Source organism: Notechis scutatus, chromosome 1 (assembly GCF_049901735.1).
Source record: "Notechis scutatus isolate UNSWTSFEM ecotype Mainland chromosome 1, rNotScu1.2, whole genome shotgun sequence".
NCBI lineage: Eukaryota > Metazoa > Chordata > Lepidosauria > Squamata > Elapidae > Notechis > Notechis scutatus.
The window spans coordinates 302,285,146-302,301,459 of NC_142009.1; the positions used below are offsets into that span (position 1 = coordinate 302,285,146).

Here is a 16,314-nt window from a genome sequence, read left to right on the forward strand (position 1 = left end):
CCAAAGTATTTTTTAATTTATATACATTTATACATTTCATATTATTGTTTCTTGCCCATTCCTAGTAAATTATGAGAGAATTCTGCAACTTGTCTCTAACTTAATCTTAAGTACAATATATGTATTTTTAAAATTCTCAGCTTTGATCTTTAGAGTTTACAGAGTCTCTCTTAACTTTCTAAACTAATTAGCTATTAATACAAAAATCATAAAGAATGAAGAAACAGAATGTTTATGAAGGTAAAAATTTTATGTGAAATTATATGACTTAAAATATAGTAAAGCAATTTTAATAATATAATGATGCATAAATTGTTGTCTATACCTGCTTAGAAATTAAGATAGAATCTCTTTCTCTACAATGTACAGATATGTTGCAATCATTCAGAAAGCTAAGCGCATCATCCAGCTCTGTTAACAGTCTTTCATAAAGCCCACTTTTGTCAGAGTATGGCCCGCAATCCACCACAATCTCACATGGCTGAGAAGTATATCTTTTCCATGAAAAAACAAAAAAAATGTTTATAACTGTTGACAGTTGATAAATGCAAGACATTAATAATTAAGAGGTTGCATAGTATTTATAAATTATATAAGACTATGAAGATACAATACGTAAGATGATATTATCAAAGCAGATTAAAAATTCGATTAAATAAACAAAATGCTGATATTCTAGATATACACAATCATTTCATCCTTTCCATATAAACGTTCATGAATATTCAATGTTCAGTCAAATATGTGGTAAGATACCTGTCCAAAACTACTAAATCAGTTGCCGTTTCAGCACTGCTCTTTAAAATTTTCTCCAGTTTCTGAATCTTCTCCTCTAACTCTGCTGGATCACATTTTCCATTTAAAATAGAAGCGGTTAATCCCAAGATTCGTGGACAGGATGGACAACTCTCACAAAGCTGAAAATAAATCAGAAGGAAATCCAAGGGTGCATTCAAATACAAGGCTTGGTAGCCATTCCATAGGTGAACTTACCAACCACCCCCCAGCCTTCCTTATGAGACTGCATTAAAATAATATAGCAGTTTTATTCCACTGTGTAGTCCCAAAGGAGGAAGTCCAATTCTTATTGTGCCAGAATTTTAAAGTTCCACAGATTAACTTTATAGATTCTGCAGTATCTTGGTTACTTAAGTAAATTCCCTACATCTTTTTATTTCATATTTGGCAGTGAGAGATGATATTCTCCAAATAGATAATTTTAGTAACACTTGCAAACATCAGTTACTAAGTATAATTAACAAAATAAATCTCAACAAAGAAATATGTTTAATATAAAATAACTTTGCACACTTGTAAAAAAATAGCTTGCCACTGGCCATTTGGCTCCGATAGACCCAATTCTTCTTTCATTCACTTTAGTAAAATTTGCTGAGTAAAAGCATATGCTCTATTCACCTGTGAATCTTAGCAGGAGACAGACTCTGTTAATTTCTTCAATGAAAAAGCTGCTATCAGAATGAACAATATATTTTTACTATGTCAGTACCTAGTTACAAAAAGTAAGTTGAGAATGACTTAACAACAGGTTGTCAGCAACCATTCAGTAAAGATTGCCCTCACCAAAGGTACTTAACAACCCAGTTCTGAAGGCCTGGGTCCCCCATGGTCATGTGACTGCATTTTGGGCTCTTGACAACTGTCCATTTATAGTCATTTGTAGCATCCTATGGTCATGTGACTGCAAATTATACTTTTTGACTAAAATTGGTGTTTACTTCTAGTGTTCTGTAAAAGCGCCCCATGGTGAACAATAGTTTCCTTAATGACCACAGCATTCAATTACCAGATTCACCTAACGTCAATGTTTTGCTTAATGATTGCTGTAAAAACAATCATAAAATCAGGCTGGTCATGTGATGACCTGCTTTACAATTCTCACAATAACTGTAATAGGCAGTCTCCATAAAGTTGTAAGTCAAGGACTACCTGATAGTAAACCATATCTGCTAGCCACTGCAATTTTTGCATTGGAAAGACTTCTTCGAAAATGTATATCCCACCATGAGTGGTACATAAACACTAGATGGGAAGGCTATGAACTATCTAACTTAGGAATGTACAGCCCTTCATATCTGAAGACAAAAAGGTATAGACAAATATGCTTTTGCAACACACTTCACTAGAAACTTTCTCAAAGCCTACATAATAGCTGCAAGATTCCAGGAAATAACGTATTTGAGGTAAGGAAGCACCAATAGTATGTTAGTAATTTTTGACTTAGAACAAGTCACCTAACTGTTAGGGATAACATTGGTTACCTAACTTAGTTTGGGTAAAAATAATATATATAAACTATGTTAGTGAGTTTAAGTGTATGTATCACTTTAAACTGTAAACCAAGTTTTTTGGGTGCGGTTGTAAAATCACCATAAGAGGGAGCAAGAGAGCTCACTGTTTGCCTGGCTTTTACTGGAATGCTGACAATGATGAATTGATGGTGATAACTGCGTGTTTGCTGAGAGAAGAAAAGGGGTTTGATTTTTCTTCATATCTCTGACTGCAAAAGAGATATATCACTGGACTGATTGATTGTAAGTTTACTGACCTCTTTTTCGACATTGGACTTTGCAAACTGAATAACCCCCAGACTGACTGAACTTAGTGTATGACATATGGACCGTTTGACTATGCTATAACTCTTGCTGGAATAAAAACTATTTAACTTGCACAGTGTATCTGTCTTACTGAGTGTAAGCTACTACAACGTTTTTGTCTCACATATCTGCCTGCCTGCTAGACTGCCGTTGCACGTTCTGCTAGGGCAGGGGTGGGCAAACTACGGCCCGCGGGCCACATCCGGCCCGTTGGTCTATCCAATCTGGCCCGCCCCTGAAAAAATCGCTCCCAGCACCCAAGCAACTTCCCAGCAACTTTCGGCTTCCTTTTAACTCGCGGGCGCTCGCGCCTGGCCCCGAGCCGTGCGGCAGAGGGAAGCCCGGTGGGCGGGCAGGCTACTTGGAGGAGGCGACCCGGCGGTGCTCCGGCAGCAGCAACAGGCAGTTTCGCCCGGGCTCCGCTCAGGTGTCCGGCTGGGGCTGTCAGGAGTTGCTACCGCTGGCGCAGCTCCGTGCAGCTCTAGTCCCGCGTTGCCTTGGGAAGGAAAAGGCAAAACCAGGAGCCGCTGAGCCTGAGCCTCCAGTGCCGCTGTTCCCGTTGCAAAGCACCGCCGCGGCTCTTCCTTTTTGCCTTTCCCTTCCCGAGCAACGCGGGACTGGAGCCACGCGGAGCCGCGCGGTGGTAGCAACTCCTGACTCAGGGGGCCTCCGAGGGAGGGGGAGGAGGAGAAGAGGGGCGGGAAGGGTGGGGGGCGATTCCCAAAAAATATTGTGCTGACCCGGCCCGTCTGTCAAATTTTAAAAGTCAATGCGGCCCCCGAGCCAAAAAGTTTGCCCACTCCTGTGCTAGGGTGTATATCCCTAACACTGATTATGGGCCCAGGTGCACAGTCAGACTAACCAGGATAAAACAGGCTTGTGAGTGAGAGTTTGTGTAGTTACACAATACTGTAAACAGACAGCTGTGTTTTATTAATTATAGTTTAAATACCCAGATAAAGATGGCACAAGTCAATTTACAAAGTTTGTCTCTAATATCCAAACTGGATGGAACAAACTATGTTTCATGGTCTATGAAATGCAGCCTACTTCTACGAAGAGAAGGTTTGTGGAAGATAATTCAAAACCCACCAGAAGTAGATGCATGGGATCCGGAGGATGAGGATGATGCCCAGAAAATACAAGAATATCAATTGAAGAATGAACAAGCTCTCTGTGTAATAGGACTGACACTTTCTGATCAGCAACTTGTCCATATTCTTGGAGAAGAAACAGCTGCGAAATGTTGGGAGAATTTAAAGAAGATTTATGTTTGAGACAGTGTAGGAGCACATATAAATCTTACACGGAAGCTGTTTAGAACACATCTTCAAAAGAATGGAGACATGCTGAGTCATATAAACTCTATGAAGAGAAATTTTCAAGAACTGCATGAAAAAGAACTTATCTTCACTGAATTACACCAAGTTTATATCATTTTGTCTTCGTTAGATGAGAGCTACAATGACTACGTAACTTCACTTGAAGTTCTGCCAAAAGATAACCTTACATTAACTGACATTACTGGCAGATTAATTGAAGAAGCCAGGAGAAGGCTTGAAAGGGATCAACTCAGAAGGGAACAACCACAATGTGAAGAAGAAAAAATATATTCGTCAGCATATACAATTAGAAAATGTTCTAATTGTGGAGGAAAAGGACATTTGGCTAGATTCTGCAAGAAAAGAAAAAGCCAAAAAGCCAGCCAGAATGCTAAAAAGCATCAAAGGGATAAAAATGCATAGAGTTAGCCATGTATAGCAACAAAACTGTGAATAATAATTTATGGGTGGTAGATAGTGGAGCATCACACTGCATAACGAAAGATAAGAAAAGATTTGTTAAGATGTCCACGAGTTCACACCAGATATCGTTAGCTAATGGATGGAAACTTAAGGCTAAAGGTCAAGGTATAGCATATTGTTCTTGCATAAAAGAAAATGTAAAAATGTTATATGTACCACAGCTTAAGTTTAATTTGCTTTCGGTTAGAGTTTTGGTTAAACTAGGTTATGTAATTACCTTTAGGGGAGACAATTGCATAATTGAAAAAGAAGGTAAAAAAGTGACTGCAACTTTAAAAGGTGAATTGTATGTGTTAAATGATAATTTAGAGGTGGCTAACACAATATATAATAATATTAAACCTCATGATGAGTGCATACATCTGTTACACAGACGTTTAGGGCATATAAATTTTAAAATGCTTAAACAAACGGTAGAACTATCTAAGGGTATAAAACTGAAACCTTGCAGTAAGTATTTGCACTGCAATTCTTGTAGTCAAGAGAAAAGCAAGGTGATACCAGCAAATAGAGTAAATGGATTTAAAACCAAAGAGCCTCTAGAGGTAGTATTTGCTGATATTATAGGTCCTAAAAAACCAAGTGTGGGAGGTGCTCGTTACATACTAAGTATAATGGACCATTATTCCAGATATGGTTTCTGTTGTCTAATGAAAAGCAAAACGGAAACATATCAAAATTTCTTTAATTGGCTTAAATTCGCTGAAAGAAAAACTAAAAGGAAAGTAGTAACTCTTATAACTGATAACGGTGCGGAATTTATAAACAATAAATTCCAAAATAAACTGAAGATGGCAGGTGTTGAACATAAAAAGTCTGCACCATATAGGCCACAACATAATGCCTTTATAGAAAGACGAGGCCAAACATTACAAGCAATGGCTCGAACTATGTTGTCAGATTCAGGATTACCTGAAACTTTGTGGGGAGAAGCAATAATGTGTGGTAATCATATATTGAATAATGTTGTTAATTCAACAACAGGTGAATTACCATTCACACGGTGGCATGGCAGAAAACCTGACCTAAGCTACATGCATACATTTGGAGCACCAGCATGGGTGCATATCCCTACACAACTGAGAAAGAAAGGGCAACATAGGGCTAAAAGGTTATTTTTTGTAGGTTATGAATCTAATCACAAATCATAGATTCTGGGAAAAAGGTACATCTAGAGTTTACTGTAGTGCTAGTGCACAATTCCTAGAACATGTAGGATGGGAAAAACTGGAACAAGATTCAAGTAAGGAAATAATTATAGAACCCTACAAAAAATAAAAAGAAAAAATCAGTAATAAGAAGAGTACAATTAAAGAGGAAGTACATGAAGAGCATATAGGACCAGAACAGGAAGAAATATCAGAACAGGAAGAAATAAATAACCAGGAACAGGTAGAACATGAAAGTCCACCTGTAAGCCCTGTAATACCTAGATGTTCTACACGTGTAACCAGACCACCTGATAGGTATCAAGCAAGTGTAGTTTGCCAAGTTAGTAAAGTTCCAACTAGTGTTGAAGAACTTAGGATGTATCCTGCAAAGGATCAGGAGAATTGGCAAAAGGCAATGGAAAAGGAATTAAATTCTTTAAAGGAAATGAAAGTTTATGAAAATGCCAAATTACCTCCAGGTGAAAAGTCCATTGGCTGCAAATGGATATTTAAGTTAAAAACTGGTAAAAATGGGACTGTTACCCATAAGGCTAGGTTGGTAGCTCAAGGATTTAATCAAACTGCATGTGAGGTATTTGCACCAAATTTAAAGGCAATAACCTTGAGAGCAGCTTTAGTGTGGGCAGCTAAGAAAAATTATATTATAAATCATTTAGATATAGAAACTGCCTATCTGCATGCACCATTGCAGCACACTATATATTTAAGAAAACCAGTAGGTATTAATGATGATAAAAATAATAATGACTATTGGAAACTGAAAAAGAGTCTCTATGGATTGAAACAATCTGGTTATGAATGGAACCAATATATTGTAAAAGAGTTAAACAATATAGGATTTAAAGCAGGTTTAGCTGATCCATGTTTATTCAAGAGAGAGACAAATGGCATAGTATCATTATTATTGTTGTTTACAGATGATATTGCTTTAATAACGAAGACTAATAATGAAGCTACTGAGATAATATCATTATTAAGTAAGAGGATAAAATTAAAGCATTTAGGAGAAATAAGACAGTATTTAGGATTGACAATAAACAAAACCAATAGTGGCTTTAAGATATCACAAGAAGATAAAATATACCAATTGCTAAAAATGTATAAAATGGAACTTTGTAAACCGGCAAAAACTCCAATGAGTCAGGAATTTTGCGGTACTGATGCTCAAAGTCCGAAATTTGATAAGACTATTTATAAATCATTAATAGGTAGTTTATCATATATAAGTAATTGGTCAAGGCCAGATATTGCTTATGGAGTTAATCAATTGGCGAGATTTAATGCTGAACCAAATGAACGTCACTGGCAAGCGCTAAAACGTATATTAAGGTATCTTAAAAAGACAATGCACTATGCATTGTATTTGGAGCCAAAAGATGATTTGATTTTAAGTGCATATGCTGATGCAAGTTTTGCAACAGATATAAAAACTAGAAAATCAACTTCAGGCATGGCTATACTATTAGATAAAACACTGATTGGTTGGAGGTCAATTAGACAGCAACATATAAGTATGTCCACAATGGAAGCAGAATTTTCATGTTTATCTTTATTATGTACTGATTTAATTCTGTATAAACAGTTGTTATTAGATATGGGAATAACTGTTAAAGATGCCATTGTAGTGTATGAGGACAATCAAGCAGCCATACGGTTGGCTACAAATATTGCTGTAAAGACTAGATCTAAGCACACTGACCTTAGATATTTGAATGTTAGACAATCTGTGAAAAATGGTCTGATAAGATTGGTCTATTGCATAACTGAAGAAAATTTTGCAGATGGATTTACAAAAGCCCAAGGTGCAGTAAAGCACAAGGAAAATTGTGAAAACTATGGGTTGAAATTGTAAATAGATATACCGTGTTTCTCACATAATAAGGCCGGGCCTTATTTTTTTTTGAGCCCCGAAAAAATGGCTAGGCCGTCTTTTCGGGGGGAGGGGTGTGTGACTTAATTCCCCCCCTTGCATCCTCGCCAACAGCCGCTCCTAACGGGCGATCATGGCGAAGCACAGAAACTCCCTACTCCCACCTTTGCTGCAGACACCTTTGGCACCCGCGCTGTTGCTTTCCCTTCTGCCCATTACGCCGCCACGTTTGGAGCTGCCGCTTCCGTGTTTCGAGTGCCGCCATTTGGAGCTCCAAGCGCGGAAGTGGCAGCTCAAACATGACGGCAAGCGATCTTTTATTTTGGTCAGCGAAGTTCAGAGCGAGCAAGGGAGGAGACTGCGATGCCTCCATCCGAGATGGCAACCTCACTAGTGGATCACAACGTGGCTGGAAGCCCGAATCGGCGGGATCGATGGCGATCTTTTTGGAGCGAGAGGAAAGGAGAGAAGAGTTGCGAGGCATAATTTGCAGGAGGAAGTGGGTGTACCCACGGCAGGGAGCCCAAGGAAGAAGGGCTGGTAGGCAACGGAGAGCGTCCGTCGCTCCGGAAGCAGCCTAGAGGCGCGCCCGGGAAGAGGCGCAGATGCTGCCTTGTAGTCCCCAAGCCAACTGCGTGCGCCGCCTTTAGTTATGTGCGCTCCGCGCTTGGGCATCTCCGTGTGATCGCGACCCTGTCCTTTCCACCTGGCGCCCTTGCTGCTTTCTGGCTCTTTAGCAAGGCATCGCGGTCTCCCTCTCATGCTCGCTCTGAACTTCGCGCGGACCAAAATAAAAAGATCGCCCAACGTCATGTTTGGAGCTTCCGCATTTGGAACTTCCGCCGCCGTTTGGAGCTCCAAACAGCGGCAGTGCTCCAAACACGAAGCCGGTTGCTAAAGAGCCAGAAAGCAGCAAGGGCGCCAGGTGGAAAGGACAGGGTCGCGATCACACGGAGATGCCCAAAGCGCGGAGCGCACATAACTAAAGGTGGCGCACGCAGTTGGCTTGGGGATTACAAGGCAGCATCTGCGCCTCTTCCGGGCGCGTCTCTAGGCTGCTTCCGGAGCTACGGGACGCTCTCCGTTGCCTACCAGCCCTTCTTCCTTGGGCTCCCTGCCGTGGGTACACCCACTTCCTCCTGCAAATTACGCCGCAACTCTTCTCTCCCTTTCCTCTCGCTCCAAAAAGATCGCCATCGTATCCCGCCAATTCGGGCTTCCAGCCACGTTGTGATCCACTAGTGAGGTTGCCATCTCGGATGGAGGCATCGCAGTCTCCCTCCCTTGCTCGCTCTGAACTTCGCGCGGACCAAAATAAAAAGATCGCCCGCCGTCATGTTTGGAGCTGCCACTTCCGCGTTTGGAGCTCCAAATGGCGGCGGCACTCGAAACGCGGAAGTGGCAGCTCCAAACATGACGGCGTAATGGGCAGAAGGGAAAGCAACAGCGGTGGGTGCTAAAGGTGTCTGCAGCAAGGTGTTTGGTGGGAGTAGGGAGCTCTCTGTGCTTCGCCATGATCGCCCGTTAGGAGCGGCTGGTGGCGAGGAATTCGCCCGCCGGGCGCTCCTAACGCAAGTCTCCCGCCCTTCCCCCTTATTTTGCATATTTTAAAATAGGCCTAAATTTGGGGGAGGGGCTTAATTTGATTTTATGCCCAAAAAACATGCTGGGCCTTCCTATTGGTGGAGGCCGTATTGTTGGAGAAACACGGTATATATTATTATATTACCCAAAAGGGGAGAATGTTAGGGATAACATTGGTTACCTAACTTAGTTTGGGTAAAAATAATATATATAAACTATGTTAGTGAGTTTAAGTGTATGTATCACTTTAAACTGTAAACCAAGTTTTTTGGGTGCGGTTGTAAAATCACCATAAGAGGGAGCAAGAGAGTTCACTGTTTGCCTGGCTTTTACTGGAATGCTGACAATGATGAATTGATGGTGATAACTGCGTGTTTGCTGAGAGAAGAAAAGGGGTTTGATTTTTCTTCATATCTCTGACTGCAAAAGAGATATATCACTGGACTGATTGATTGTAAGTTTACTGACCTCTTTTTCGACATTGGACTTTGCAAACTGAATAACCCCCAGACTGACTGAACTTAGTGTATGACATATGGACCGTTTGACTATGCTATAACACTTGCTGGAATAAAAACTATTTAACTTGCACAGTGTATCTGTCTTACTGAGTGTAAGCTACTACAACGTTTTTGTCTCACATATCTGCCTGCCTGCTAGACTGCCGTTGCACGTTCTGCTAGGGTGTATATCCCTAACACTAACAATCATTTAAAGTTAAGAAGGGTCCATAAAATACTTCAGGCTATTGTAAAATGTCCCCTCTTGCAGTCAGACTGCATTTTAGGTAGGCACTTGGTGGGGTTTCTGGCAAAAAAAAAAAACACCCTTTAGAATAAGCTTGCTCTTATGTTCACTTAACAATTGTGTATTCAAAACCACAGTAATTTACTTAATAACCTCTGCAAAAAAGTAAGAAAATCTGGTTTGCTCATGTGGGTGCTTTGACTGATGACTAGAAATCTGGTCCCAATGGCGACTGTGAGTCAAGGACTACCTGTATTCGCTGCCTGCTTCAAAAGACCTTTTCAGCTTATTTGTAATGCTGTACATCTTATAAATACTTTTCCTAACTGATGTACACTGAAAATTGAAGAGTAAGTGTTCAATACCTAGCTGAGTAATATACCTTCATAATTTCTCTATAAGGATGATCCTGGATTGCAAGATGGCACTCATCAAAAATAAGGAGATTAATGTTTGAGAGGGCTAAATGTTCATTTTTTAAAACATTCAAAGCGATTTGACAGGTCATAACCAGAACCTGAAAAAACGTAAGACAAAAATAGTGTTACTGCTATGGAAAGAACTAAAGATTACTCAATTTAATCAATATTAAAATTGAACATTTGTTTATTTCTACATAAAAACAATCTGTAACACAGAATTTGGCCTTTTATTTAAACTTCTGGCCACATGATGTGAAATGCATTATAATCCTATTCAAAGGCTGTTCAAATTGAATAACATCCTACTTTTTCAAATTAGACAATATTTGTAGAGTTGTTCTATAATGCTCATTCCTATTAAAGAAAGCCAAGGAAACAAAATAGAGATTGCCATTCTACAATTTTAAAATTCTGCTATGAAGAAAACTAGACCTTAGATTAAAAAAAACCTTAAGGCATTTTTGCTGTAACATCTAATTGACAAAGATTCAGAGAAATACCAATTAAAGGTAAAAATCCCTTAAAGTTGTGCATTTGAGCCAACTTTCCTCTTCTTAAAAAACTGTGCCTGGGGGGGGACTAGAACCTAATTTCTAGCTTGGTGGCTTAAGGGCTAAACTATGCTGGCTTTCAAACAGACCTTAGGACTTCTTATTCCTCATCCTTCAACTCCAGACCCTTGCTTCTGTTTATATAGAAAGAGCAATCTAGAGAACCACTAGGAAATTTACCAAAATAGTTTTTATTTAGATATTATTTTTCATATAACATTACACAAGTAATAGAGTAAGCTACAGACTTTGACTGCATATCCCACGTAAATGGGTAAGATTATATTTAATGTCGACAGTTCTCATATTTTTCCTAATTCTATTCTATCCATATTCAAAGAACATTTATGACATTTATGTTATGTTTTATTGAAATAACACACAATTCTTTACTAGATAAAATTAATCATGGTGTCAAATTTATAGTATAAAAATACAAAGATACCTTACCTGATACTTTGCAAATTCCTGGTTCCATCTCTCTTTTGTCCATACACCTGTTATTTCCAAACTTGAATATTCTCCCACTTTGAGATCTGAATGTGTCTTAACGGTTGATACTTGCTGAGCAACTTGGTTTGCTTTATAGGGTAAAAAAGACATGTTAGGGATAGTAAAACAAATACATTCACATTTATTCTCAAGTATACATGCAACTTTTTAATCTCTTCTGTTCAATGGCCTGATTCTTGCAGACTAACTGGACAAGTCCTTGCTGTTTTCCTGCCAAGGTTTACTTTCAGAAGTGGTATGTCACTGCCTCATTCCTAGGGCTGAAAGAAAGTGATTGGTCCAAGATCACCCAGCTGGCTTTGTGCCTAAGGTAGGACTAGAATTCAGTTTCCTGATTTCTAGCCTGATGCGTTAACCACTACATCAAACTGGCTCTCCTACACATATACAATTAGAATCATCAATATTAGATCTACAAAAAGTAGACACTTTTCACTTTGATTATTTCTCACAGAATGATTATGTTCAATTCTGAACATCTACAGCTCTACAGTTTCAATTTCATATTGCCTATTAACAAGTCATTATTTCATTTTCTTGTTTTAAACCTCCAGTCTACTTTTATTTTAAAATTAAAAATGATCTCCTTATTGATTAAATTACATTAAATCCATACCGGAATTAACCAAAAATACTGTTCTTTTTCCTTTTTTGTTGAAGTCTTCACGGATCTGATAAGAAAGTTCTTTAATGAGTAGCACTGCAATAAAAGTCTTCCCTGAGCCAGTGTTCAAACAGACAATAGTATTGTGATCCAGAGCTGCTTCTAGGAGTTCCACCTAAAACAAACACATTTTTATTTTTTCCTTGAATAAGTAAGATTTCATACTAATCAATCATTTTCAAGTCATAGATAACCTGAAATACAATGGCTCAGCACTATGGGAATTTTTTTCTGGATTCAGAGTCCTGCTTGCAAAGCAGTTGCAAGCTGTGGCTGGGAAGGTTTAAAACAATTACACCTTGTGCTCTATTTCCATCCATTTCTGAGACAGGAAGCTTTGCTCTTGGCTGTACAGGCCTTTGTCACCTTACAGAGGGACTATTGCAATTCGTTCTACATAAAGCTGCCCTTGACAACCGCTGGAGAACTTAAACTGGCTGAGCATACACCAGCTCAAGTAGGTATGGGGATATTTTGGTTTATTAACACAGCACCAGTCCTGTGTGATTTGCACTGGCTGCTAGTTAGCTTCTACCAATGACAGACTTTGCAATCAGATTAGATTACAACAGGAGGCCTACTTCAGGGCTCAATATCTGGCAACCAGGGAACTAAAAGACTTTCTCTATGAATGATGAACACTTGTTTCACAAAAATTATTGGTTCAGGATCAGAACAAGTATAGGAGATGACCGGGCTCAGTCTGAGGCAGAGGACAAAAATATCATCAGTCTTGAATCCCTTCCCGCCCACAAGAGATCTAAGTCCAATTCACTTTGAATATCATTGACTCTTATCTACCACCAATTTGCTTTGACCATTTGTAGTTCAGATTCTTGTAGAGAGCTTAAGCTTACAATAAACCTTTATATTCATTTGAACAGACTGGACTTCCCCAGTGCAATAATCAACTACTCCTCTTTACCAAAATTTTCAGACTCTGGAATACTCAAGCCATAGCTTCTGACCCCAGAGATGCCGCAACAGTGGACCAACCAGACATATGCTCTATCAGCAAGATGCCAAATGGCATAGAAGACAATATGAGGAATTTTGCAGAAATATCCAACAACTGTTAAAGCAAGTACAGATTCTGATTCAACATGGGGCTCTGCAATGACCCTATTCTGTATAATTTCCTAAACTTCCTCACCAGATTCAGAGACCACTTTGGAGACCCTATGCAGATGGAAAATGCCAAATAACACATCTGCCACCTCCGCCAGAGCATCAACTCTTATGAGAACATAGGTTGAAGACTTCAAGCTCCTTGTAGCAGATCTCAATTGGAATAAGCCAGCCTTAAGAGCACAATTCAAGAGCGGGCTCCATACTCACACAACTGATACAATATATTTCCCATGGTCTACAAGACTTTTAACCTAGTCACTATAACAACTGAGTTTTGACTCGCAGCACTTTTTAGCAGTTCCAGCCAGTCTCTTCCAAACCCTTTTTTAAGAACATTTTTCTCTCAGACCTCTTCCCAGTTTTAAAAATTATTGAGAACCCCAAATAACTTTTGTTTATAAGGTTTATATTAACCGATATTTACTGCATTGAAAATTACAGTTGACATGTTTGCTGCCATTACCACTTGTCACAATTGTTTGATAGGATTTTAACATTGTATTGTTTTTCAACATAGGCTGGAAAATAATTTTGATTTTGCAGCTCTCTGAGAGGGCTTGGGGATTTCTAGGAGTCCTATGCCCATACCTTGAGGAACATTGTTCTAGACCTAGATCATGGTTTTAGATACCAGAGTATTTGTGTATTTTTGTTAGTGAATCATGTAATCTCAGTTCTTAGTTTACATCCAGGTTTTGGAAGGTCCTCTTTCAGCTATTAGACATTCTGATTCACTTGCCAACTTCAAATTATCTGGCCCCTAATGGACACTCAAGAGAGAATGAACTAATATCAGAACAGTACTTGAGGTGCCATGTCTTACTGAACTGCTGGACTGAACTGCTGTCTCTCAAAGAATTTGTCTGAGCAACTCAACACATTCTATGGTTTCCCTCTAGAATTCTAGCATCAACTGGAATTCCCCATACTTTGAAGCTGTTCTTCTCAGTCTTGGCAACTTTAAGATGTATGAACGTTAGGTCCCAGAATTCCCTAGCCAGCTAATTGCTAAGGTTGAGAAATGCCTTGGATTTTCTACAAAAAAGACAGGTTAATCATTTCTTCTTAAAGGAGCACTTAGATTTGACGAAGGTTGCAATGAAGCAACATTTATGATAAAAGTAAAATAGATAATGTATCCTAAATTATGCAAATCAAACAAAAGGCAAAGAATCATTTTTATACTTAGCTAAGAATAAAAACTGTTGATTTTCTTTTTTTCTATCCACCTTTCTCATTACAATAATAATCTATTACGAACAGGCTATGATTCCCTGGTGCATCAAGAGGGAAATGGGAAAACCCAATAGAAACATTATATTTTATGCATTGTTCTTTCAATTAAGACAAATAAGTTGATATAGTATCACTTTCTAGATACTATAGCACAGTACTTCAACTTTGAAATTCCTGGACACAAAATGGTAACACAGAGATGACTGTATTTTTTCTACTTCTAGTGTTAACAACTAGAGACAAAAGTACCTATAATAAACACATAACTTAACAGAAATATAAGACATATTTTCATTGTAAATAGCATTACACTTAGTACCTGATATTTTCTTGGTGTGTAAATATTATCATGAATTGCTTCTTGTTGCCATGGTAGTCCAAAAAAAGGACCCATTGGAGAGGAAGCTGGGGTCATGAGTTGTAGTCCTGCCATGTTGAGGGGTTGAAAAGCAGGGCTTTTCATTCATTCATCCAGTGTTTCTTTCATAGCATTTTCCTGCACAGCACAACAACATTACAACTATTTACTGATCATTTACGCACATGTACAGAAACATATTTAAAAGTTTTAAAAGTTTTTAAAATAAAAAGTGACACAAACAAAGAACCCCAGCAGACAACCCAACCATGAAAAGCATATTACCACCCTAACTGGGTAGCATTCTTCCAATAAGTGAAAAAGAAGGGTGCAACCTTTATTTAGGTCAAAAATAAAAAAGGAAAGAAAAGCAAAAAGGCTTTTAGTAGCATGCTGAGTCTATACTTCAAAAAGCATATAGGAACAGGATAAAGAAATAGGCAAGCCCAAAACTAAAACTAAAACCTGAACTGATTTAAACTAAATTACAGTATATTACAATAATTCTGACTATATTGGGATTAATCAAATTCTCACCTGTCAGATTAAAATTATCAATTCTGTGACTTCAGGGGAAACCATTGTGAACTAGCACATCTCTGAATGAGATGAGACAATGACCATGGCAGAAACCGAAGAACCAGTGAGTAGACTGGTCCTAAAAACCTCTTCTGTCTATCCAAAGCGATAACAGAAATTCAAGACTTTGTGATTTCAGAAACTGAACATTAGAGGGGATTAAAGATTCCAGGTAGAAAAGAAAAGGAAAGTTTGCCCTTTGGTTTTGGTTTAATTTACAAAATAACACAAAATATTATGACATACAAAATATTGCAGATTGCTGAACAATGGAATTAGCAGGCACAATACAGCAATGTCTGCTGCTATGGATAGATTATTTCCAAAAGTTGTTAAGAAATGATGATGTAAAAGCAATGTTTTGAGAGATTTACAGGATAAAAAGTGTTGCGATATCACCCAATGATCCAATGATACCATACCTGCCAGGTAACATATGTAAAGCTATGATTGGTCAACATAGTCAGCCAGGTAACAAAACAACCAACAACATGTGTAAAGCTATGATTGGTCAACATAGGTATTACCTTATATGGTCAGTATGCCTTATATGGTCAGTTACCTTATATGGTCAACTATGCAAATACATAGCCTTATATGGTCAAATGTACCCAAAAGGAATGTTTCCTCATACACCCTAAACCCCACCCTAAACTTGCACAATAAAAGAGAGGAGCAAAGTTTGCTCGGGCTTCCTCTCCCCAAGGACATGCCTTTGTGTCTTTGTCATCATTGCATCTGCGAGAGAAGCCCGTCCGGGCAGTCGGTCCGGGCGTGGGCTGCCAGCTGACTCCCCATCCCTGCAGTGGGACCAGCAACGCATCAAACTGGTGACCCCGACGTGATCGCTTCTACGATACGTCCCCTTCACAACGCGCTCCTTTTCTAGGAGGCGTTGCCCTGACTCCTGTACTACAACACCGGGCAACGGTAAAGCGCATTTGTAAGTATGGGCTCTCCAATTTCCAAAGTTCTGTCCAAGCATGTGGATGAACTTCATTTTTTAGTCAGGAAGGCCAATGCTCTGCAAAGAACTAATGGCATGACAGTCTTTCCTCTTTCAAGGA

The 16,314-nt window shown here is 38.9% G+C and overlaps 1 protein-coding gene and 1 long non-coding RNA gene across 4 annotated transcripts in view; one reads left to right on the forward strand and one right to left on the reverse strand.

Annotated features, from left to right (window-relative positions):
- LOC148133459 (uncharacterized) overlaps positions 1–16,314 on the forward strand; it is a 291,809-nt gene that overhangs the window by 247,754 nt on the left and 27,741 nt on the right. The window lies entirely within an intron of this gene.
- DICER1 (dicer 1, ribonuclease III) overlaps positions 1–16,314 on the reverse strand; it is a 74,128-nt gene that overhangs the window by 36,486 nt on the left and 21,328 nt on the right. For all 3 annotated transcript variants that reach the window (XM_087952114.1, XM_087952112.1, XM_087952113.1), the window contains exons 4-9: positions 14,630–14,806; positions 11,896–12,058; positions 11,217–11,347; positions 10,176–10,310; positions 757–917; positions 326–494 (exon numbers count right to left, since the gene is read on the reverse strand). In XM_087952114.1, the coding sequence (XP_087808240.1) occupies positions 326–494; positions 757–917; positions 10,176–10,310; positions 11,217–11,347; positions 11,896–12,058; positions 14,630–14,773 (903 nt within the window). In that variant the 5' untranslated portion in view covers positions 14,774–14,806. The remainder of the gene's footprint in view (positions 1–325; positions 495–756; positions 918–10,175; positions 10,311–11,216; positions 11,348–11,895; positions 12,059–14,629; positions 14,807–16,314) is intronic.